At 41.4% G+C, this 26,621-nt stretch overlaps 1 protein-coding gene across 1 annotated transcript in view; it reads right to left on the bottom strand.

Annotated features, from left to right (window-relative positions):
- LOC311242176 (protein TANC2-like) overlaps positions 1-24,314 on the bottom strand; it is a 64,960-nt gene extending 40,646 nt beyond the window's left edge. Inside the window, 6 exon segments of the mRNA XM_084331124.1 lie at positions 1,051-1,329; positions 3,745-3,914; positions 4,906-5,137; positions 13,439-13,560; positions 18,328-18,609; positions 24,277-24,314. Of these exon segments, the coding sequence (XP_084187250.1) occupies positions 1,051-1,329; positions 3,745-3,914; positions 4,906-5,137; positions 13,439-13,560; positions 18,328-18,538 (1,014 nt within the window). The 5' untranslated portion in view covers positions 18,539-18,609; positions 24,277-24,314.
- Positions 24,315-26,621: the final 2,307 nt, after the last annotated feature.

Here is a 26,621-nt window from a genome sequence, read left to right as displayed (position 1 = left end):
GAATAAAAACCTAATTTGGGTGTAACAGCTCACACAAAATGTTTATGGCCTCATAAAATCAGAGTCTCATTCATTGTCTATGGAGCAGCCCCAGTGTGGATCGTGTTCACAAATACTGACTGAACTGTCCCAGGGCACAGGAACAACATGTTAGAATAAAAAAAATGGGTGGCATTCCCCTTTAATGTCGTTTTTTTATTTTATTTAAAAAGAAAATGTATGACGTATCCTTCATGGTTTGATCCACTTTTTCTCCCATTTTCTATATTTTCTCCCATCCCAATTTCGTATCATCCAATTCAACCCTCCCCTGTCACGAACGCTGTTTTTTGCCTCCCACAAGCCGGCTGCAATGTGGACTAAGTCATACATAGCATACAAGTCCCCTCTGGTACTTGAGGTAACAGCAGTCGCATCTTTTTACCTGCGCAGCTCGATCTCTCAATGGCGAGGAGTAACGCGTGGGAGGCTCACGCTGCCCCCGACACTTCCTGATTCTACTGCGCAGGCGCACCAACCGACCTGTAGGAGTCGCTGTCCACAACGCCCGATCCCCACCCATCAGTTTCCCACCCCCTAATACGGCCAATGTGTATTAGTACGGACGACCAGCTAAACTGAAAGCAAATGTGGAGCGCTGGGCTCGAACAGGCAAGCCCAGCGTCTCCAGATTTCGTGGCGAGCGCCTTGCCCACTACGCCACGTAGCCGCCCACGTATCCTTCATGGTTATGACTCATCTCAATGTGAACACCTTTGTTAAAGAAGCAAATAATGGATTGTGTTTTCAAAGAACTTAAAATCTCCAGAAATAAATGCGTGAACTGTGTTTTATTAAAGGAAGGGAATGTGAATCTATGAACTGCGTTTTATGTGCACAACTTCAGATACTTGTAGTAGATTATTCTGTAGTCGCTATGACGGAATAACTGATTATTCCGTTTGGTCAGTTTTATATGTATTTCTTAGACATGAGCACAGTCACCATTTCACCATGTTCTGAAAAACCGAAAAAAGGTTAAACCCCCCAAAATAACCTGACACCTCCTACCTTGTAGCTGGAGCTCTTCAGGACCAGGTAGCCCTTCTCAATGAGGTCAAAGGTCAACTTCAGGTACAGGTATGACCCCTGGCTCAGGGCCTTGAGGTGGGTGCTGAGCTTGCCGAAGGTGGTGTTGTCCATCTTCCCGTTGAGGGAGATGTTGCTCTGGATCTCGGGGCTGCTGTGGATGCGGTGCAGGATGTACCCCTGGAGGTCCTGGTCCATGGCGTCGTTCTCCTCCAGGCCGTCCAGGGAGATGCGGTGGAAGGGAAGCTGCTTCGTGATCTCCTGGGGGCCGGGAGGGAGAGAAAGCAGAGTTACTACTATACACTGTAAAAAAAACCTAGGGAAATTCACTGTATTATTTGACAGATTACTTTTGTTTTTCTACTTTAAGTGTAAATGCCATACAAATACAGTAAATTACTATTGATACAAAAAATATTAACCATTAAATAAAGGTTGTAATCTGTAAATTGATTTAATAAGAAATTTAATTATATATATTTTTTTTACAGGATTATTGCATTGTTTATTTACTTGAATGTTAACTCATTCACCGCCGTTCACGCATATATACGTGTTTGTCCGCCAATCCAATAACGCCAACCACGTATATATACGTTATTGAATCGTTATTTCTTTCATTCGCTGTTTCCATTCATAAACATGCAGGCAGCTGTGTGTTATCACTGGGGATGGGTCTGAGATCGCAAAAGTCCAATACCCGCCACCTAACGCCTTGCGGCCGCTATTGCACTCCATTTGAAACTATGTGGCTTGTTGTCTGGGCCAAGCTGCGGCGTGCGTGTGGGGTCTAAATACTCCGGCAAGACAAGCGCTTATAACACATGCATCAACGAGGCTCAGGCCGCCCCCGTTCATGTTCAATGCTGGATTACGTTGGAAACACGATCGCGATCAGTATTTGGAATGGCGATCAGATAATTGGATTATTCTTTTTGCAGTACATCATAGACAAGGTAAGGACTATATGTTATCAATCTTGCGTCGATCCGATAACTCTTTCCCCGCGATTGGAGCGTGTGTCTGTGGTGTGTGTGTGGGCCGTGTCCCGTTGGTTGCGATCAAAGCACGGAGGGGCGGCTTGCCCCCCCCCCCCCCCCCCCCCTCCTTTCATGCATCCATGATGAAACATAATACCGATAATCTAGCGTTGATTTCAGATTGATTATCGATCCAGGCGAGGAATGGCACGATTTATAGTGAAATGCAGTAAAACGCTGTTTGGCGAAGTTTCCTGGTATTACACAGAATTACTCTGAAACTATACTCATATTCACCCCGGTATAAAACGGGAATGTATTGATGAAAACATTTTCTGTTTTTTGCATCTTGACCATAAGAAACTCAATGACAATCGACTATATCATTAGATACATAGCTATAATAATTAATATAGTTTTTTAGCACTACAAACACCAGCATGTACCCCCATTTCATTACAGCGCTGGAACAAACGGCCATATGCCCACAGCGACCTCTGGCGTCAAATGAGTTAAATTACATTGAATTATATGTAAAAACACCTTAAAATAATCAAAATCTTCTGTCAATTAATTGCTTTTCCACTTTATTTAATTTTAGTATTTTACTGTAATTTGACCGTAAAGTATTTGGCAACCGTTGCTGCCAGACATTTACCGTTCTTTAAAAAAAAATTACAGTAGTCCATTGCCAGTAGTGGAAGAAGTACACAGTTCCTTTACTTAAGTAAAAGTAGAAATACCCAGATACATAAGTACTCCATTCAAATTCGAGTAGAGTAGAGAAGTATTTGTTATTGAATTTACTTAAGTATCTAAAGTAAAAGTATGCATTCTACATAATGTTTGTGTATTCCAGAGCTTGGGAGCATTCAAGGCTTGATCCATTGATCTCTACACGTTATGTTAAAGTGGTAGGTGGTCCAGTTATGCTGCTCTGATTAAAGGTTGTGTTAAAGTGGTATGTGGTCCAGTTATGCTGCTCTGATTAAAGGTTATGTTAAAGTGGTATGTGGTCCAGTTATGCTGCTCTGATTAAAGGTTATGTTAAAGTGGTATGTGGTCCAGTTATGATGCTCTGATTAAAGGTTATGTTAAAGTGGTATGTGGTCCAGTTATGATGCTCTGATTAAAGGTTATGTTAAAGTGGTATGTGGTCCAGTTATGATGCTCTGATTAAAGGTTATGTTAAAGTGGTATGTGGTCCAGTTATGATGCTCTGATTAAAGGTTATGTTAAAGTGGTATGTGGTCCAGTTATGATGCTCTGATTAAAGGTTATGTTAAAGTGGTTAGGGACAACGATGGAAATAAGTCCTGGACTTATTTGACAAGGCAAATACAAATGTTGATCTGTCAATGTTGTTATGTTTGTTGTCAATAAAATAAAATAAAATCAAATTGGTATGTGGTCCAGTTATGCTGCTCTGATTATGTCCTCTGTGAAAGTATATCATCTTCATACATTTTAACCATGTTTTCTATGCAAAATAGTAAAGTAACTAGTAACTGATGGGTTCAGATAAATGTAGTGGAGTAAAAAGTACAATATTTCATTTGAAATGTAGTGGAGTATAAAGTAAAGCTATTTTATTGAAATTATTACTTCCTCTCTCTCTCTACCCGACTGCCCAGAAAAAAACTATAAAAATATCTACCAAAAACATAAAAAAAAAGAAGAAGAAGAATTTATGTACCTGCAACGTAGTTCTAACCGTGACGACCAGCTTGAGCCAGGGAGGGAATTTATTGATGGTTTTGCTGAGAAAGGAGACAATGGTGTCTCCATAGTCTGGCTTGTGGAACTCTGCCTCGTTCAGGCCGTCGATGAGGATGATGAGGTCCTCCTCGGAGGTGATCTTCCTCTCTAAGATGCGATGAGAGCACACGGTCAACACAGCAACACAATGAAGGTGAGGCACCACAGGTGAAACTGCTCATTTGGGCTGGATAGGTAGGTTTGACCTCAACAACTACTGTAGTAAAGTAGTAAAAACAAAGAAATCATCAAATACAACCTAACTAACGTGCACATTTATAATGAAATATTAGCAAATTTGTGTATGTTAATAACAAAATGAGCACAACATTTCCGTCAGCGTGAATGTTGGCGTGCCCCTTTAATCAACAAAGCTGTGAAGTTGTGTTTCCCACACGCAATTACGCAGAAGGAGATTTTGTACTCATTTTGTTATTAACATACACAAATGAGCTAATATTTCATTATAAATTTGCACGTTAGTTAGGGGACATTTTTTTTATTTAAAAAAAAATATATATATATATATATTATACATAGGGTGAAAAATCCTTTAAATATTTATTAGCCGATAAAGTCCTACTTCCCCAATTATCTTAGAAATTATTTTCAGTGGAATAGGGACATGCATACCCAGAACACCAGAGCCAGCATTGCCGACCTGTGTATTCCAAGGTTCAAAACAAATATGGGCAAATGTTCTTTTAAACTCTGGGGAGCCACAAATTGGAACTTGCTACCTAAAAGTAATGCTAAAATGCACTAGTAGCCGATACAATTTTAAGAAAAAAGTCAAATCATGGCTCCTCGACAATGTTAAAAACTAGATTTTAAAATGTGTGAAAATGTTGTCCGATACATTGTTGTCTGTGGCTACGTTGTCCTGCACTTAAAATGTACACGTCTATGTAGTTTGTCAAATTGTTATTTGTGGTCATGTTTTTGTATTGCTTATCTGTCTGAGACCAAGAACCACAATGGAAATAAGTCTTGACTTTTTTGTGTTTCATCCTTGATGTTTTCTGGAATCTTGAATATTTTTTAAATGTCAAATAAAATAAAATAAAATACTTCCTAATTCATTCGTCAACTTCCTCACCTTTATATAAGGCGTCCAGGGGCTCGAGGATGCCTCTCCGGAAGGAGGCCAGGGGGTCCTGGACGCAGGAGCGCAGGCTGAGCATGCTCTGCAGGTGAGGCTCCCTCAGCAGCTGGTCCCTGTAGGAGACGAGGTGGGGCGAGCGACACAGCAGCGCTGCCACGTTGTGGACGAACTCCGGCACCAGGCAGGTGTAGGCGTTGTCCGCCTGGCAGTAGTGGTACGCCACCACCTGGGGGCGACAGAGAGAGAGAGAGAGAGACGACGAGGGAGAATTATCAGACCTACCTGAGACTGGTTGCTTTCGTGTTTTACTCGAGCAGTGAGTGATGATGTCGCGGTGGAATAAACTGTGAACTCCAGCAGATGACCGGAGTAAAAACAATAATAACTAACATACATAGCTTTTATAAATTGTAGTATTTTGTGTTATTAACATTATAAACCTTGATCTCCAACCTTTGTCAATCAAGTTGTACACGTTTTAGTTGATTTGTTATCCTCGCTTTTTTGCCTCGTCTTGTCGTCTTATCGTTGTGATTGTATGCTCTGTGAGCCGCTTATTCCTGTACACCTGATGTGACTGTAAATGAAGGAAATTAAGTTTGAAATTAAATTAAATATTTCCTCAAAAAGGTTCCCTATTTTCATGTAAATCCCATCATTCTGACACTACTTACCAAAGTCTACACAATGATGATTTATATCAGTTTAAAAAGGTGGATGAACTAGTATCCACTACATCCCTGGGTGCTAATATGTTCCTCTTTAATTACCAGAGGGGGTACTGCTGCAGAACACAGAGCCGGGTTCCTCTTTAACCACCAGAGGGGGTACTGCCTGCTGCGGTCAGGCAAGCGATACCGAAGTCTCATGGCAAGCACAGAGAGACTCAGAAGGAGCTTCTATCCCCAGGCCAGGATGTTCAACGAACAATGAACAATAACATACCATCAATTACACCCACAACACACACATCCACACGCACACACTCACTTTAAATAAACAACACACTGTAGCACCCACTTTACCCACTTTAGACACTAACACACACTTTATATGTATACTTTATATTATATATTTATATATTTGGCATCAATCCCATGCACCTCAGTGCACCTTACCACCACAAGGTGGCACCACAAGCTAAGCTATACCCCACCATTCTACACTGTACTGTATAGTAGCTGACTGTATAGACTGTACAGAAGTATATACTGTACACTGTACATATACTGTATATATGTATATTTAAATTTTTTGTTTTGTTTACACTTGTTTATGTACTTGACGTTCTATTTTATACTTATATTATACTATTTTACACGATCTTGTTTTTTTTTTGATCCACTTTTTCTCCCATTTTTCCATATTTTCTCCCATCCCAATTTCGTATCATCCAATTCAACCCTCCCCTGTCACGAACGCTGTTTCTTGCCTCCCACAAGCCGGCTGCAATGTGGACTAAGTCATACATAGCACAAGTCCCCTCCGGTACTTGAGGTAACAGCAGTCGCATCTTTTCACCTGCGCAGCTCGATCTCTCAGTGTCGAGGAGTAACGCGTGGGAGGCTCACGCTGCCCCCGACACTTCCTGATTCTACTGCGCAGGCGCACCAACCGACTTGTAGGAGTCGCTTGTTCACAACGTTCGATCCCCACCCTTCAGTTTTCCCTCCCCGTAATACGGCCAATGTGTATTACTGCGGACGACCAGCCAAACTGAAAAACAATGTGGAGAGCTGGATTCGAACACGCGAATCCTAGCGTCTCCACACTGGTGGCGAGTGCCTTGCCCACTACACCACCTAGCCGCCCTTTACACGATCTTGTTATTTTCATCTAGCACACTCTCAGGAGCAAAACAGAAAGAAGCATTTCATGCAAAAGTATTCTGTATTTCTGTATGACAACTAATAAAGAAACTTGAACTTGAAACTATTGCTCTCTACAACAAGGTTCCTCTTTAACCACCAGAGGGGGTACTGCTCTCTACAACAAGGTTCCTCTTTAAACACCAGAGGGGGTACTGCTCTCTACAACAAGGTTCCTCTTTAACCACCAGAGGGGGTACTGCTGCAGAACGTGAACACAGAACCAGGGCTGCTTCTAAGACGGTAGATGACACAATGCTTCAGTTTAATCTTTTGTCCTCTGCTGTCAAAGAGAAGCCTGCTGCTGCGTCTCATCTGGGATGGAGTCGGGCCTTCGCGGTGCGTGATTGTGGTAATAATGAAACATAATACTCCCATGTTTGGCTGAATGCTTCCTTCCAGGTATTAATAATTAATTGCTTCCCGCCATCGAGAGCAGGTTATCGTGACTTAGCTCATAGCCGTGTGTGTGTGTGTGTGTGTGTGTGAAACATTAATTCAAAGAAACCTTTATTTATTCTCGAAAGGACGATTGAGGTCACCCTCATTTCCAATGCCATAGAGACATACAGATTATTCAACAAGTTAATAATAAACATTTATATAAGAATCAGTTTACATGGTAAACATAAAATAAAATAAAGAGTGTGCAGAATAATGGGGGGAAATACTACAAACAATTACACAGAGAAAGAGAGAGTGGCAGAGAGAGAGAGAGAGAGAGAGAGAGAGAGAGAGAGAGAGAGAGAGAGAGAGAGAGAGAGAGGAAAAAGAAAGAAATAGACAGACGTAAAGAGAAAGACACAGAGAAAGACAGAGAGATCGACAGAGAGAGACAAAGACAGAGAGAGAGAGAGACAAAGACAGAGGGAGAGAGACATTGACAAACCATAATGTAATGCACATTTTCGGTCGCCATGGAATAAGGGGACTAAAACACAAGGGGTTGGAAAAGGGAGCAAGCTCAATTATTAATGCTTAGAGTTAACAAGATCTAATAGCTTGGCTGGGAAATTACTTTCCTACAGGTATTAATATTTCATGACGCTCCCTCGCAATGTTGTTTTTTCTTTTTTAAACACATCTGCATAATGCATCAGGCTGTGGCTGGGGACAGAGATGGAGAGACAGTGGGGGGGGGGGGGGGGGAGAGGGAGGGAGGGAGGGAGGGGGGGAGGAAGAGAGGGAGGAAGAGAGGGAGGGAGGGAAGGAAAGGGGAGGGAGGGAAAGGGGAGGGAGGGAAGGGTGGTGAGTGAGGGAGAGATATAGAGATAGAGAGAAGAGAGAGAAGCGTTCACACATCATGCAGGGTTACGCTTGAGAGATTAACAGAGATTAAACACTCAAAACAACATTCACACAACGTCAACATTTAACACAGAAAAGTACTTCAAAACAACTTCAAAACGACTACTCCACTATTCCACAAGTCCTACAAAGGAAAAGAAAACAACTAACGTCGTAGGATTTTGAAGTATACATTTACATTTAGTCATTTAGCTAAACGTATACCATCTAAAGATCAAGCCTTGTGTCAATGACAGCTTTTGGGTGGTGCGAAATTAAGATTTATTTTTAGCCATAATTTCAGAATAGTACACAAATAGAATAAGGTTATTATTCTGTATCTATGCCAACGCCTGCTGCTGTGACCACAGGCCTGTTTTTTGGGGGGGGAAGGCATTTCTAAAAGAACCGATCGCAAGCTATCCTGTCACTGGGGTGTAAAGTACTTGAGTAATTGTACTTCGTTTCAATACTTAAGTACTGTTTTTGGGTATTTGTACTTTACTCAAGTATTATTAGGTTTGTATACTTGTACTTTTACTCAATTACATTACACAGCTTCTCTGCTTCCAGGGACACTTGGAATCGTACACAACTCTGTCGCTTTTTCGGGAGCGGGTAGCGGGAGCGAGGAACATAGAACCCGGGGAACATAGGACCCTTTTTATCGCGAGCGGGGAACATAGAACCCGGGGAACATAGAACCCAGGGAACATAGACATGCTCCCGCACTTTCTACTTAGCTTCATGAATAAAAACTGAATTTGTAAGGAGCATGTTGAGGTTCTAATGGTTGGTACGGGGGGTGTTAAAGGAACACGCTTACGTCTTCTCCAGAGTCAGATAGATACCGATCTCCTCTCTGTGCGTTCAGTAGAAAGCTATCTGGCTGAAAGCTAGCCTAGCTTAGTGCAAATGAATGGAAGCGGTTATGGACCAGCTAGCTGTTGGCCAAAAACACCTCTCCCAGAGTTGTAAGCTAGGCTGGTGGTCCGTATCCACTTCCATTCATTTGTGCTAAACTAGGTTAGCTTGCCCCTCATACTAACCATTAAGGAGGTATGATTGCACATGGGAAACACACAAATTTTTACGTATTTTTCAATTAAATCAACTCCTTGACTCGTCGACAAAGTCCTGACTATTAGCTGACTATTATTTACACCAGGACGGTCCTAGTTAATGCAAGACGTCAACACGTTATAATTTATAAACTATAACAAATTATGAATTATAACACATTATAAATCACTGCAGCTGCACATTCTAAATGTTCCAAGCTATTTCATGTAAATTCTAACAGAGAGGGAGAGAGCCTCTAGATGGCGGGCGGACCACAGTGGGAGATGGTAAGTAAGAATATTCCACCTACAGGAGGTAGAGCAGTCGTCTGGTAATTCTGGAGGTTCCCGGTTCGATTCCCACTCCTCCCGGGCAGCGTGTCGAAGTGTCCTTGAGGAAGACACTTAACCCCTAATTGCTCCTGATGAGCAGGTCGGCACCTTGCATGGTCGCCTCCGCCGTCGGTGTGTGAATGTGTGAGTGAATGGGTAAAATGTGAGGAACAAATTGTAAAGCGCTTTGGGATAAAATCTGTTATATAAATGCAGCCATTTACCATTTACAGAGTTTGGAAAATCTGAAATTCTGTTCAGAACGATGACACAAAGTATTCTGGACAGCTGGGAGACAGAAAAAGTGCGTCTATCCACCATCAGACTGTACATTGTAGGCTATATAGTGTGATGGTGCTGGTCCAACCCTGGGTTAAGACATGATGTGGGTCTAAGAAATGATCTGGGTCTAACATGCTGCCCTGAGTTTAAGAAATTATCTGGGTCTAACACCTTGCCAGGGGCCAGTTCAGTTGCATAAATTGAGTTCAGAGTGAACTAAGCCTTAGATTGGTTTGAAATTCTCTAGTTAGACCAGTCTAAATACAACTTGTTTTGAGGCAGAAAGGTTTGCCACCTTCCCAGGTTAAGCTAGCGTTAAGACCGCAGTTCTCATGGTAACAGAAAAGCAGCCAAACAAGAAATGTAGTATTTCTCAAACCTGTTTTTCTTATACCAGTAACAATATTTAGGGACAATCTTTTGTCGACCATCCTTCTCAACGATGGACTCCTGGTAGCCGTGGTAACAACAGATATAGGAATATATCCCCATCGCGCATGGCTACAGCTGCAGCCGTCGTGAGACAGGATAATTTGACAAACGTGAATCCCTCTCTATCCTCGGATAAGCCTGAGTTACCGGATCAGGAGACGGCAGAGATAGAGAGCAGGGCACAGCGGGACGTAAAGGGCTAAATCATCCCGAGCATATCGCTCTGTTCAGTGGTTCTCAACCTTTTTTGGGTCAACCCCCCCCCCCCCTGTCTGATGTCCATGTTCCATAACGGACCCTCATTGTACTCTATTCTATTGTGCTATATTTAATTTAGTTTATATCCCATTTAATATTATTCAACCTCTAATTTTACAGTTGTACAGCCCTGGCCTATATTTAATTTTATTTCATAATTCTATTCTATTCTATTGTGCTCAACTTAGTTCATATTTGATTTAATCTTACTCCACCTCTTTATTGTATTATCTGTCCGCTAATGTCGCACCGAAAAAGACCAAAGCAAATTCCTTGTATGTGAAAACTACTTGGCAAATAAAGACCTTTCTGATTCTGATTGTGATTCAACCCCCTACACCCAATGGGAATGACATTTTCAGCTCTCAGTTATGATTATTATTTTCTATCATGAGTACCTATGAAATTCTCAGCCATTAATGTTTCTATTTGGCTCGGTTTGTTGGGTCAATTAACACTTTAACTGCCGAAGGTTAAATTCATGATATACCATCCCTTGCCAGCTCTATTTGTCTATGGAGAAGTTCCCCTTCTTTGCAGGGCTATAACTTTTTAAATTCTATTGCTAGATTGCCATTATTAGGGCCCATTCAATGTCCTATATGTATTGTTCAGGGTGTATGAACGTTAAACTTTTTCATTCACATATTCATACTAAAATATGATCTAAAGTATAAGTATGTTTTCATCTCTTTCTGCAGCTTTCTCCAGAACGTGATTTACCCCAAATGCATTATATTGATGATCAAATACAGTTTGGTAGCGATCGGTGCCAGATAAAAAATCTCAAATGGACGTGCTTCTAGAAGTTTCTACGTATCATCTGATGATGACCGGATGGGCGGGGGATCGTTTATAATTCCGTGGGCAACGTTATACCATTCATCTAATGTGGGTCAAATGTTCATCATAGCAGTTAGTGTCGAACACGGTAATACTACACGCTAAAACTCACCCCAGTCTCCGCGGGCCGTTGGGCGATCAGCGTGGGGTAGACAGTTTTCCATTATGGGATGTCGAAATACCCGGTCCATTTCCAGGTTGTATAATAGTATATACGTCCAAATAACGTTGTTTATTGAGTTAGGGCGAGAAATCTATTATCGAGTGTTTCAAGATGGAGTCGCGGGAGCTATAGAGAGTGGCCGGAAGTAATATGGGTGATCACCACTTCATCCACATGACTTCCTGTTTGGCGCTTCTGCCGATCGGCCACCAGATGGCGCTCTTGAACCGCTAGAGGGTTGAGAGGAGGCCAGCACTGTGTCTCAGGGCTGCGGAGGACAAATATGATTTCGATCACAGATTTTTGAAATATTGATATTAAAGACGAGTTAGGGCGTCCTCGGCAACTTTAGCATGGCTAGGAAAGACGCCTAAACACGTTTTCGGCACTTAAAGTGTTAAGCCCGTCAGTGTTGTGTGTCAAATGACGGCTTCTAACTATGGGTAGGGACCCAATACAATCTAGCGCCCCCTTTGAGCATCTCAGATTCAGATTTAGACAACTTTATTGATCCTACGTGGGGCAATTCATATTGTAGCTTGCACGAGTAACAAAAACAACAACAACAAGAACAAAAACATCTCAACGACAACACAGCAACAACATTCAATGCTATACACAGTCCAGTAAAAGTAAAAGTAAAAACATACAACTAGGTGTAAAAGGCTACTTAAAGTGACTACTGTCTGAGTTTAAAAGTCTGATAGCTGAGGGGACAAAAGATTTAGCATAACGGTTGGTATTACTCAAAGGAACGTCATAACGGCGGCCAGAAGGCAACAGCGTAAACCGCTGAGACAGAGCATGGAGAGGTTGGTTACTGATGCTCGTCCCCTTCTTGACCATCTGGTCCATCCAGAGAGAACATAGGTCTCTCTGTTTCACTCCAATTATTTATTTATTATTTATTATATCTCAATGTCTCCCTTTTAACAATTCTGCACCCAGCGCCCCCCAACACTCCCTGAACGGCCCCTGTAGGTTGGTCCCGCCCCGTTGAGTGTGTGTGTGTATGTATTGTGGCAGACCGGCTGGTGTAGTACTAGAAGGCCGCTATATCTCGGCCAAAGGTACTGGGGCACATGCCCATATTAGGACGTCTGAGGAGACTCCCGGCAGAGCAGAGTGCATCAGCCCCGATGCAACGCACCTGTGCCATACGCGCATGGGACAGGTGTGCTCAATCAAAGCGCAACATTGATTGAAAAGGGAGACGGAGAGAAGGAATCATTGGGAGTAGCTAAGGCGAAACCTGGGAGTGGAAGAAGGAGAGAAGTAAGTGAAGAGGAGAGATAGAGAGAAGAGGAGAAGATTGTTGTCTGTGTGACCCAATGCTGTGTTTGATCCCCGTGTACCGACCCCCGCTATCGGACAACAACGATTCTCTTGGATTACAGACTGGCTGACACTTCCTTCCCCCTAAACAGCAATAAAACATCTGTTAAACTTGCTTCTACCTTGTGTATTTTGTTCATTCCAATCTGGTGACAGCTCCATACACCCCTGAGTCTGTCACAATATGTATATATCTATCTATGTGTGTGTGTGTGTGTGTGTGTGTGTGTGTGTGTGTGTGTGTGTGTGTGTGTGTGTGTGTGTGTATGTATATATCTATCTATTTGTGTGTGTGTGTGTGTGTGTGTATGTATATATCTATCTATATGTGTGTGTGTGTGTGTGTGTGTAGGTGTGTATGTGTGTGCGTGTATATCTACAGTATGTGTGTGTGTATGTGTGTGTGTGTGTGTGTATGTATATATCTATCTATATGTGTGTGTGTGTGTGTGTGTGTAGGTGTGTGTGTGTGTGCGTGTATATCTACAGTATGTGTGTGTGTATGTGTGTGTGTGTGTGTATGTATATATCTATCTATATGTGTGTGTGTGTGTGTGTGTAGGTGTGTGTGTGTGTGTGTGTGTGTATATCTACAGTATGTGTGTGTGCGCTTATGTACTGTACATATCTACAGTGTGTGTGTGTGTGTGTGTGTGTGTGTCTACCTGGGACGCCAGCCTCCTCATGGCCTCTTCCTGGCGTCGTCTCATCTCCGGCGTCCCGGGACAGCTCCCCCCCAGGGTTCCGTGCTGAGGCTGGGGCTGAGTGAGAGGGAGCCCCTCTCCATCTGGACACACAACACAACAACACAACACACTCACTGTAGTGTAGTACTCTAAAAACATCTGGACACAATACAACAACACAACACACTCACTGTAGTGTAGTACTCTAAAAACATCTGGACACACAACACAACAACACAACACACTCACTGCAGTGTAGTACTCTAAAAAACATTTGGACACACAACGCAACAACACAACACACTCACTGCAGTGTAGTACTCTAAAAACATCTGGACACACAACGCAACAACACACAGTCACTGTAGTGTAGTACTCTAAAAACATCTGGACACACAACACAACAACACAACACACTCACTGTAGTGTAGTACTCTAAAAACATCTGGACACACAACGCAACAACACAACACACTCACTGTAGTGTAGTACTCTAAAAACATCTGGACACACAACGCAACAACACAACACACTCACTGTAGTGTAGTACTCTAAAAACATCTGGACACACAACGCAACAACACAACACACTCACTGTAGTGTAGTACTCTAAAAACATCTGGACACACAACGCAACAACACAACACACTCACTGTAGTGTAGTACTCTAAAAACATCTGGACACACAACACAACACACTCACTGTAGTGTAGTACTCTAAAAACATCTGGACACACAACACAACAACACAACACACTCACTGTAGTGTAGTACTCTAAAAACATCTGGACACACAACACAACAACACAACACACTCACTGTAGTGTAGTACTCTAAAAACATCTGGACACACAACACAACAACACAACACACTCACTGTAGTGTAGTACTCTAAAAACATCTGGACACACAACACAACAACACACTCACTGTAGTGTAGTACTCTAAAAACATCTGGACACACAACACAACAACACAACACACTCACTGTAGTGTAGTACTCTAAAAACATCTGGACACACAACGCAACAACACAACACTCACTGTAGTGTAGTACTCTAAAAACATCTGGACACACAACACAACAACACACTCACTGTAGTGTAGTACTCTAAAAACATCTGGACACACAACACAACAACACAACACACTCACTGCAGTGTAGTACTCTAAATAAAACATCTGGACACACAACACAACAACACAACACACTCACTGTAGTGTAGTACTCTAAAAACATCTGGACACACAACGCAACAACACAACACACTCACTGTAGTGTAGTACTCTAAAAACATCTGGACACACAACACAACAACACAACACAACACACTCACTGCAGTGTAGTACTCTAAAAACATCTGGACACACAACGCAACAACACACTCACTGTAGTGTAGTACTCTAAAAACATCTGGACACACAACACAACAACACAACACACTCACTGTAGTGTAGTACTCTAAAAACATCTGGACACACAACACAACAACACAACACACTCACTGTAGTGTAGTACTCTAAAAACATCTGGACACAACAACAACACACTCACTGTAGTACTCTAAAACATCTGGACACACAACACAACACACTCACTGTAGTGTAGTACTCTAAAAACATCTGGACACACAACACAACAACACAACACACTCACTGTAGTGTAGTACTCTAAAAACATCTGGACACAACAACAACACACTCACTGTAGTACTCTAAAACATCTGGACACACAACACAACACACTCACTGTAGTGTAGTACTCTAAAAACATCTGGACACAACAACAACACACTCACTGTAGTACTCTAAAACATCTGGACACACAACACAACACACTCACTGTAGTGTAGTACTCTAAAAACATCTGGACACACAACACAACAACACAACACACTCACTGTAGTGTAGTACTCTAAAAACATCTGGACACACAACACAACACACGCACTGTAGTGTAGTACTCTAAAAACATCTGGACACAACACAACACACTCACTGTAGTGTAGTACTCTAAAAACATCTGGACACACAACGCAACAACACAACACACTCACTGTAGTGTAGTACTCTAAAAACATCTGGACACACAACACAACAACACACTCACTGTAGTGTAGTACTCTAAAAACATCTGGACACACAACACAACAACACAACACACTCACTGTAGTGTAGTACTCTAAAAACATCTGGACACAACACAACACACTCACTGTAGTGTAGTACTCTAAAAACATCTGGACACACAACGCAACAACACAACACACTCACTGTAGTGTAGTACTCTAAAAACATCTGGACACACAACACAACAACACACTCACTGTAGTGTAGTACTCTAAAAACATCTGGACACACAACGCAACAACACAACACACTCACTGTAGTGTAGTACTCTAAAAACATCTGGACACACAACACAACAACACAACACACGCACTGTAGTGTAGTACTCTAAAAACATCTGGACACACAACACAACAACACAACACACTCACTGTAGTGTAGTACTCTAAAAACATCTGGACACACAACGCAACAACACAACACACTCACTGTAGTGTAGTACTCTAAAAACATCTGGACACACAACACAACAACACAACACACTCACTGCAGTGTAGTACTCTAAAAACATCTGGACACACAACGCAACAACACAACACACTCACTGTAGTGTAGTACTCTAAAAACATCTGGACACAACAACAACACACTCACTGTAGTACTCTAAAACATCTGGACACACAACACAACACACTCACTGTAGTGTAGTACTCTAAAAACATCTGGACACACAACACAACAACACAACACACTCACTGTAGTGTAGTACTCTAAAAACATCTGGACACACAACACAACACACTCACTGTAGTGTAGTACTCTAAAAACATCTGGACACACAACGCAACAACACAACACACTCACTGTAGTGTAGTACTCTAAAAACATCTGGACACACAACACAACAACACAACACACTCACTGCAGTGTAGTACTCTAAAAACATCTGGACACACAACACAACAACACACTCACTGTAGTACTCTAAAACATCTGGACACAACAACAACACACTCACTGTAGTACTCTAAAACATCTGGACACACAACACAACAACACAACACACTCACTGTAGTGTAGTACTCTAAAAACATCTGGACACACAACACAACAACACAACACACTCACTGTAGTGTAGTACTCTAAAAACATCTGGACACACAACAACACAACACACTTGCGTGCTTAGTGGTTGATATGTTTACCCTGCTGCACACTCTTGCCCCACCCCGATCTGTGATGTCAGACTGCCTTATTGAAGGTATTATTGAAGGGAAAAAAGAGGTACTCTGACATCACAGATTGGGGGTGGAGCAGAGTGTGCAGCAGGGTGAAAATACCAAACACTAGGGCAGCAAAGGGATTATGTGTTTCAGTTACTATTGAAGTACTTTGATCAAATCAGATAAGATCAGATACAACTGCCTTATTATATTGTAATCATAACTACCTACCTCAAACTATACCCATATAACTTTGTATATAATATATACATATTATACATATACATATGTATAATACTATATCTATATCTGTATATATCCCTTACCTACTCTTATGGCAGTTATACCAGAATGACCATAGTGTTTTATACCTGTATCACTGTACATAATACTTTAACACTGTAAATTATGATTATGATTATTACTCAGTAGTACTCATTTATATATACCGTACTCCAGTGTAATCACCTATACATTGTATATTACTATTGCACTTTACTGTTACATTTGCACCTTGTAGATACCAAACCTCTTGTTGTTGTGCTGTATAATAATGACAATACATTTGAATCAGGCAGGAGGCTGCACAGCATCTGGGCAAGAACCACCAGGCTGAAGAATAGCTTCTTCCCGGATGCTGTGAGACTGCTGAACTGTTCGTCGCAGCTGTAAATGTCCTAACCCAACCCCCTCCAATGTACAGTAAATGTCCTAACCCAATAATACACGAGACCCTCTTCTTGGGACCAAGTAAGGTTTCGTCGATAATCCAATGTACAGTTAGCCCCCCCCCCCCCCCCCCCCCACCCCACCCCGCCTACCCAACCACCTCCCCCCCCCACCCACCCAACCACCTCCAATGTACAGTCCCCCCCCACCCCACCTCCTCCAATGTAAAGTTTCTTCATCAAATGTATATACTCTCTTTTTTAGACTCTTTTTGTATCACAAACAGTACTGTATTTGTAAATCTGGTATGTCATAAATGTATAGATGTAGCAGTACTGTCTATCTGTATGTCATGTATGTCATATATGATGAATTGAAAATGGGGGACCCTGATGTAAACAAGACGAAAGTCTTTCTCTGGTCTGCATCCCCTTAACAATTGTGTCTATTGAGCTGTACTGTATTGTACCCATTCTGCAATCTGTTAATACAATTTGCAATCAATCAATCAATCAATCAATCAATCAATCAATCACTGCCATGCCTCTGCACACTGCACCGTAGCACTTTATGGCACCTATCTCTTTTAATCAGTGAATCATATTAGTCTTATTGAATTAAATCAGTTTTTACTGAATTAGACTAGGTTTTTATTGAATGGATTCGTTTTCTATTAAATCAATTCGTTGTTTTTATTGAATGATTCGTTTTTACTGGATTTTTATTGAATCAGTCTGTCATGAGGATCAGTATTTATTTATTTTAGTATTTATTCTAGTTTATCTAGTATCAAATGGCTATAAACGAGACCCGAGTGCTGTACCTCGTGCTTCCATGTCAATGGAAAAATTTCAATAAACATAACTTTGACTTTTTGAGATCAGATGTACATGAGAGAGGCCTTACGCCTGGGGGAGTCCTGGGGACTGTCGGAGGCGATCTGCCTCATGCGGGTGCCATGGCAGCTGAGCGCCACCAGGCGGGAGACGATGGCCGTCTTGCCAAAGCCGATGTTGCCCACCACCACCACGCCACGGTTGGTGCCGGCGTTGGAGCTGTTGAGCTGCCGGTCCACCTCCTGGAAGAGCCAGTCGCGGCCGGTGAACACCGAGTCCATGGTGATGCTGGGGACCTCGAACAGCAGGGGCTTGAGAGCAATGTCCTGAGGCCGGTAGGGCGCGAAGCGCACTGTGGGGGTCACAGAAGGTCATCTCTGTTATACACACACAACCTATGATCAGGGGTGTAAAGTACTTGAGTAATTGTACTTCGTTACAATACTTAAGTACTGTTTTTGGGGATAATACTTGAGTATTATTAGGTTTGTATACTTGTACTTTTACTCAATTACATTTCAGAGAAAAAAATACATAATTTTTACTCCTTACATTTAAAATGCAGACCTACAGAGTAAAAAAATCTTGCAGGTCCAACAATTTTTATTCGTGTATTTGTTTCTCTGGCCGAACTAACGTTAACGTTATTAATCCTGCCGCCGCACTTTATTTAAAAAAAGCCAATCAAATCCCCATCAATGGAAAATTAACCCGCCCATACCCAATGCTGATTGGTCCTTGTGCAAGACTAGAAAGCGGGGATCTTTGATTAAACACCTGCTATCAGAAGAATAATTTCATATCAAATGAAAACTTGGCCCACGATGGAATGAGTTTGAGACCCCTGGTCTATCCCTTGCAATAAAAAAAACGTTTACTTTTACTTTTTAGTACATTTAAAAGTAGAAACCTTTTTACTTTTACTCAAGTGTGTTTTTAGCCAGATACTCTGCCTTTTACTTGAGTAAGATTTTGAGACCCATACTTTCACTTAAGTATAATTTCTTGGTACTTTTTACATCCCTGCCTGTGATCCACACAGTTAGTCATCTGTCACTGCTAATGACCTGCACACATTACTGTCCTGCACACATTACTGACCTGCACACATTACTGTCCTGCACACATTACTGACCTGCACACATTACTGACCTGCACACATTACTGTCCTGCACACATTACTGACCTGCACACATTACTGTCCTGCACACATTACTGTCCTGCACACATTACTGACCTGCACACATTACTGTCCTGCACACATTACTGACCTGCACACATTACTGTCCTGCACACATTACTGACCTGCACACATTACTGTCCTGCACACATTACTGACCTGCACACATTACTGACCTGCACACATTACTGTCCTGCACACATTACTGTCCTGCACACATTACTGACCTGCACACATTACTGTCCTGCACACATTACTGACCTGCACACATTACTGTCCTGCACACATTACTGTCCTGCACACATTACTGTCCTGCACACATTACTGTCCTGCACACATTACTGACCTGCACACATTACTGACCTGCACACATTACTGTCCTGCACACATTACTGTCCTGCACACATTACTGTCCTGCACACATTACTGACCTGCACACATTACTGACCTGCACACATTACTGTCCTGCACACATTACTGTCCTGCACACATTACTGACCTGCACACATTACTGACCTGCACAATATACTGACCTGCACACATTACTGACCTGCACACATTACTGACCTACACACATTACTGACCTGCACACATTACTGACCTGCACACATTACTGACCTGCACACATTACTGACCTGCACACATTACTGACCTGCACACATTACTGACCTGCACACATTACTGTCCTGCACACATTACTGACCTGCACGTACCATCCATTGATTTGCACACTGTACACATACAATTTATATTCAACATCTGCTATATTTGCTAATCTATTTGTTATTCATTAAAAAAAATTGGCGCACAGTACATGTATAATTCATATTTTATAATTGATATTTACAAATCTATTAGTTATTAAAAAACAATGTGGCGCACAGTACATGTATAATTCATATTTTATAATTGATATTTGCAAATCTATTTTTTAATTTTAATTTTTTATGCTCTCAATTGTTCTGATTGTCTGTATTTATTAACGCATCATGGCACTTGTGAATGTAACAGCTCAACGACACTGTAAATGAGTTTAACTACTCAGTGTATTTATCGAGTATAAATAAATATTGAATGAATTCAGATGCAGTTAATTTCTTCATGACAAAATGACATTGTACATGACATTGTACAATCAAACAATCACGTCTGTATTTGATTATGGCCTCTCCCTCCTCCTTAAAACCCCTAGAATATGTCTTAGGATAATAATATTCTTAATAACAGAGACCGTTGGCAGCATGGATTGATAATGAACATCCTGGTGTGATAGTGTTAATATTTAATACAAGTCATAATGAGACTATGATTAATATTCAAATGTAGTTTTTTTTAAGCGGTTCATTCCATTCCTGCCCACTAGGGGGAAACAATGGACCGTGTTCTTTCTAAAGACATGAGCCATCCACTCTGCTCACATTAAAGTATCGTGGCAATGTTTTGGGAAATTAGCTTGTTTGTCATCTACCCTGGAGTTAGACATACCCTTTTCTTCTCTGTGCATGCATTAGGCTTAGGGAACAGCCGCACCGTTAGCCTAGCTTAGCATTAATTCACTGGAAGTAGGTGTGCCAGTGTAGCCTAGTTCTTAACAGTCAAATCATTTCTAATTTCCCAAAAAGTTGCCGTGTTCCTTTAACAGCTCAACAGCCCAGCTCTGAACTTCTGAAAATGTGTGTTAAAATCTGTATGTGCTGGTTGTAATAATGTTTTATCTCATGGGTTTAATTTTCAATCAGAACAAACACACAAGTTATTAAAAAAATGTGCCGGACCCAGAGCAGCGGTCTACAATAGCGAATGTCCCTGACTGACTGACTCTCCATTGTTGAAACACGCAGACGTGAGTGTCGTTGCCTGCAGGAGGCCTCAGTGAGACAATGAGTCACACAGACTCTCATCTTATCTAACGCCACACTCATCCTGTGTCGTTGGAGATCTGAATTAACTCGGGGCTCCAGACTACAACTGTTTAGTCGCATTTTGCGATCATTTGTTGAGACCATGCTGCTGCAAATGATGACTAGTAGCACCAGTGAGACTTGCAAATATACCCCTGCTTTTCTTTTTTGTCATATCATATTTCACCTGTCCTTCACTTCTCATTCATTGCTAGAAGGGAGATATACTGTAGATGTGTGTGTGTGTCTATTTTAAGTGGTGCTGCTGTACAACATAGTGCCGAGAACACTAAAATGTTCAATAGGTAACGTAACCGACACAACTGTTCTTCTACTTGTTTATTTAAAGCCCAATAATTTATTTAGCAGTAACGATGTTTGGATTAAAGTCACTTAGAAGGGAAGTGGGACCACTGACAGAAAGAGGAGACGGGTGACAGAGACATGCTCACTGCACCTTGCACCTGTGTATGAGTGGTGGATAGTTGTTGTTTTGTTGATGTTGTTGTTGTTGGTGTTGTTGTTGTTGTTGTTGTTGTTGTTGTTGTTATCACTTATCTTTTTGTTTAGTGGTGTTTTATTTATTTGTTTTAATAGCGATCATATTTATCAGTAGCAATCATAATATTCTTCATCAGTAGCGGTTATATGGCAATAATGTAATTTTCATGATTGTCATTGTCCTTTTTCTGTCTAGTCTTGTTTTTTGTTATTTGTCTCATATACAGTTTTGTTTTGGTCTGTTCTGTTCTGTTACATTTATATATAATGTTTTGTTTTGTATACTGTTTTGTTTTGTATCATTGTCAAATAATGTTTTTTATTTTTATTTTTTACATAATGATATAAATAAAATAAGAACATGTGCCAGGAGCACAGACCTCAGTGTTGCTGAACCTAAACAACACAGATATACTGTACATTCTGTACGTCTGATACGTCCATGAAGCCTGGCTAGCTGGCTACACATTATGCCCACGACGATGGGACTCAAATGTGCTGTAAGTGGTCTGTTATTAATGGTAAATGGTTGCATTTATATAGAGCTTTTATCCAAAGTGCTTTACAATTTGTTCCTCACATTCACCCATTCACTCACACATTTCACACACCGACGACGGAGGCAACCATGCAAGGTGCCAACCTGCTCATCAGGAGCAATTAGAGGGTTAAGTGTCTTGCTCAAGGACACTTCGACACGCTGCCCGGGAGGAGCGGGAATCGAACCGGGAACCTTCCGACTACCATACTTATTTTAAGAAATCTTGCCATGCCAAATTTGCTGGCAGATTATTTTACTTGTTTCAAGCACATATGTTTTTATTTCTTATTTTTGTCAGACCATTTTCTCTCAGTCTCCTGATTGGATAAAGGGGGAAGGGATACCAGACGATGCATTTTCTGTTTACTACAAAGTGGAGGGACTGAGACTGTGGGGCTGTTGTAACGTAGAGCTACTATGTAGACACTTAGTACACACAAAATACTACTCACTGTAACGTTTGGGGTCTGCTCTCCTCAGGGAGCAAACCTCTAGCGTTACCTGGTGGGTAATTGCCCCGTCTACCTGTCCTAATTACACTCATTTGTACCTGGTGTGACTCGTTAAATGTCTCTTTACATTCTCTTCCGTGTCACACAAACACTGTCAGTCGATCACTGAAACTGTCCATGAGTATACCTACATGTTTAGTCTTATCACTCTTTGCCACGGAGGATCCTGGATACGTTTGTTTGCGATGTTTTGAATCGCCGTGCCACTTTGATTGCCGATTGAATTTCGTTGTTAAAGGATTATTCTTATCCTATGTATATGCAGCACCGTCGTTGGACGGAATTACTATTTAGTGTGTTTTGGAGACCTTGCTTTCTCCCCTTTGTTTTCCCCGATTATTGTGATGAGTACCATGTATTGTGAATCATATTTAGCGTGTTTTGGAGACAGAGATTTCTCCCCTTTTGTTTATCACCACCGTGTGCATGTTCATTCAGCTACTCTAATTAAAGACGTAGTGCTTTATTCAAAAACCAACATCTGTCTCTCATCGTATCTGTTCTGCACTGCACCTGGGTCCAACACACCTACCAAACCGTAACACTTACAGCACCTTTAAAGGTGCTATAGATAACATCTAAAAGCTCTGTGGATGTATTATAAAAAAATATATATATAAAAAACTTTATCTATAGCACAAGTGTTCAGTCCCTGGCCAAATACAGTTGGCAATTAATCCATAGGCGCCGTGCGAGGTAGATACGATCTGGTACGTCTCCAGATGTGTGAGGTTAGCTGGGCAGCTTCTTGAAGACGATTTGCTCAGTCGGCATAATAACCTAGTTTAACTAGTCTTACTTAGTTTTACCAGGCTTAACTAGTTTTACCAGGCTTACCTAGTTTAACTAGTCTTACCTATACCTAGTCTTACTAGGCTTATCTAGTTTAACTAGTCTTACCTGGTTTAACCCTTTCACTAACACTACATGAAAGGGCTAACCTTCTGTAGTGTGGTAGTGAAAGGGTTAACCCTTTGTTGTGTGGCAGTGAAAGGGTTAACCTTCTGCATTGTCGCAGTGAAAGGGTTAACCCTTTGGTAGTGTGGTAGTGAAAGGGTTAACTAGTCTTACCTAGTGTTTTTTAGTTTTACATTTACATTTAGTCATTTAGCTGACGCTTTTATCCAAAGCGACTTTTGTATGTAAAGTGCCATTTTGCTTCTTTAAATACTATATCAGCATGTGTTAATTACGTTCACACTTCAGAACACGTCTCGATGAATATGAATAATCTAAATGCTTAAGTGACTGCTGTCTCCCAAGACTAAAGGCACTTCTTTGACTCGTAAGAAAAACAAACGCTACACTGACGGCACTGAGCTTTGAGCAGAAAGCTCAAGGTTTTTATTGCAAGATGTAACAGGTGGAAATGAAAGGAACTTACGTGACTGGGATTGATGCCAGGCATGGCTGTTATTAGAGGAAGCTGAGAGAGAGAGATAGGGGGGAGGGAGAGAGAGAGTGAGGCGGGGGGGAGAGAGAGAGAGGGGGGGAGGGAGAGAGATAGGGGGAGGGAGAGAGAGAGATAGGGGGATGGAGAGAGAGAGAGAGGGGGGAGGTGGATGGAGAGAGAGAGGGGGGGGAGGGAGAGAGATAGAGGGAGAGAAAAGGGGAAACAAAGAGCAATGAGAAAGTCAACAAAGTCCAGTTTAATTAATTAATTTAATTTTAATTAATTGAATTAACAAAGGCAGTGAGCGCAGGCAGTGCACCAGGCAGCAGTATGACAGGGCTGTGCCCTACAGTACATGAACCTACGTTTTGTGTAGGTTCATAGTCTTTGATGGAGGTGTACTGTATATTATTATTTCATTCTTATACTGTTACAAAACAGCGTTTAGTATGAGTATATCATTACAATTGTGTATTCTCTCTGTTGTTTTGACTATTTTGGTTTCGTAAACGTCGCAACTGGTCCTCAAATGCAGAGGCATTATGGGTCCATATGGGCATACTGTAGACTGTAGAGACACAAGTAGAGATGCAATCGCATTACTTTATTAGTCTTTGTATTAGCCCATTCTCATTTGTATCAAATGTAAAAAAAAAAACGTAGATCTCATTTAATTATGCTCAACTCAGCTCCCGTCAAATGTCAGACCATGAAAGTGGAACTATATAAACCCGCTACCTTGAAAAACCCCAACTCCAAAAAACTCTATTTTGCTTGATTATTGATGAGGAGGGTTTTAGAGCCAAAGGTTATAAACACGATAATGTATTTCTTCTACCACGAACCCCCAAAATATTCCCATGACCCCCCTGAGGGTCCTGACCTCCAGGTTGAGAAACAGCGGTTTAAGGAGAAGGAGTGGCCTATCAGGGAAGCGAACCTATCGACGATAAAGTTTGACATACGTCATATTGAACATAACATTCTTCAGAATGTTCAATTCTGTATCAAGACCGTTACACCCCCACCTCTTCGGTATTGATAATCATAATACAACTTTATTTATATAGCACCTTTCATACATGGATTGCAGTTCAAAGTGCTTCACAGCAAATAGCATAAAATGAACATAGGCCTAACATTAGCATACAGTTGACGGAATAAAAGCAATGCATAAAGTGCAGATATAAGAATAGGTATAAAAAGACAATAAAGGTAGTGCAATGTAGAAAGAGCAGACATAAAAATAGGCATAAAATAAGTACAATAAGTACAGTGTTGCTTGAAAGCATGTGGACCACATGACAGATAATCCAGTCAGTGTTCATCATATCGGGCCGCACAGTAATGGGAAGTAATAATAATACTGTGTAGAACTCAACATGTCAACTGATATTCTGAAATATTTCAGAAATCATTTTATGAGATATCCAACTTAAAAGGAGCTATAGATAACATTCAGCCACTAGCTGTTGCACCAGCGTGTCATTTATCCAATCAGGTGCATCCCACGTGGGAAAATGGGAAGTTAGGGAGAGGATACATGCAACATGTAAACACCATCAATTTCGGATTTTTTGGGGGGAAGCAATACTTTTATTCCGCACCTTTCTATAAGCTCTGTCTGGATGTATTATAAAAAAGATAGATTATTACGCTACATAAACATTTTATCTATAGTATCTTTAAATATTGCAGGAATAATTTCACATTCCTTTTTTTTATCACTATAGACAAACGACTGTGGATGTCTAGGGGAAGACCTACAGTATATTAAAGGGGACATGTACTGCTATTCCTAGCACTATTTGGGCAACTTTACACAATTCCTGTGAGTGTATTGAAGACATCTGTACGTTTTTTTTCAAAAAAATGCATTGTTTTATATTTCTAATCAAGTACTCAAAACCATAATTTTTCAGCTTCAAGATTTCAGGCTGTTATGGCCTGGCTCCGCCCATAAGCACTTTGAGTGACAGTCAGTCCACACTGACTGGTAGACAGTCTGGTAGACAGAGAGACAGAGAGAGACAGAGAGAGAGAGAGAGAGAGAGAGAGAGAGAGAGAGAGAGAGAGAGAGAGAGAGAGAGAGAGAGAGAGAGAGAGAGAGAAAAGCCATTATTTTTTTCTCTGCCTCTCGTGCTGCGCGGCAGCTTGTGGGGGGGCCGCGTGAATATTAAAGGCAACCAACTTGTGTTCGGCTTTTCTCTGATTGGCCGCGCCCCCCGCCCCCACGCGCAGGCAAGCGCAGTCGTCCCACGTCCCAAATGAAATCCAAGGAGCGCAAGCGAGCGGCAGCGCGGGCTACCAACTGGTGTAGGGCTGCTGCTTCACTC

This window comes from Notolepis coatsorum (genome assembly GCF_963971535.1).
Source record: "Notolepis coatsorum genome assembly, chromosome: 15".
Lineage (NCBI taxonomy): Eukaryota > Metazoa > Chordata > Actinopteri > Aulopiformes > Paralepididae > Notolepis > Notolepis coatsorum.
The sequence above is the reverse complement of the archived record's forward strand: the minus strand, read 5'-3'. Positions and strand labels throughout refer to the sequence as shown.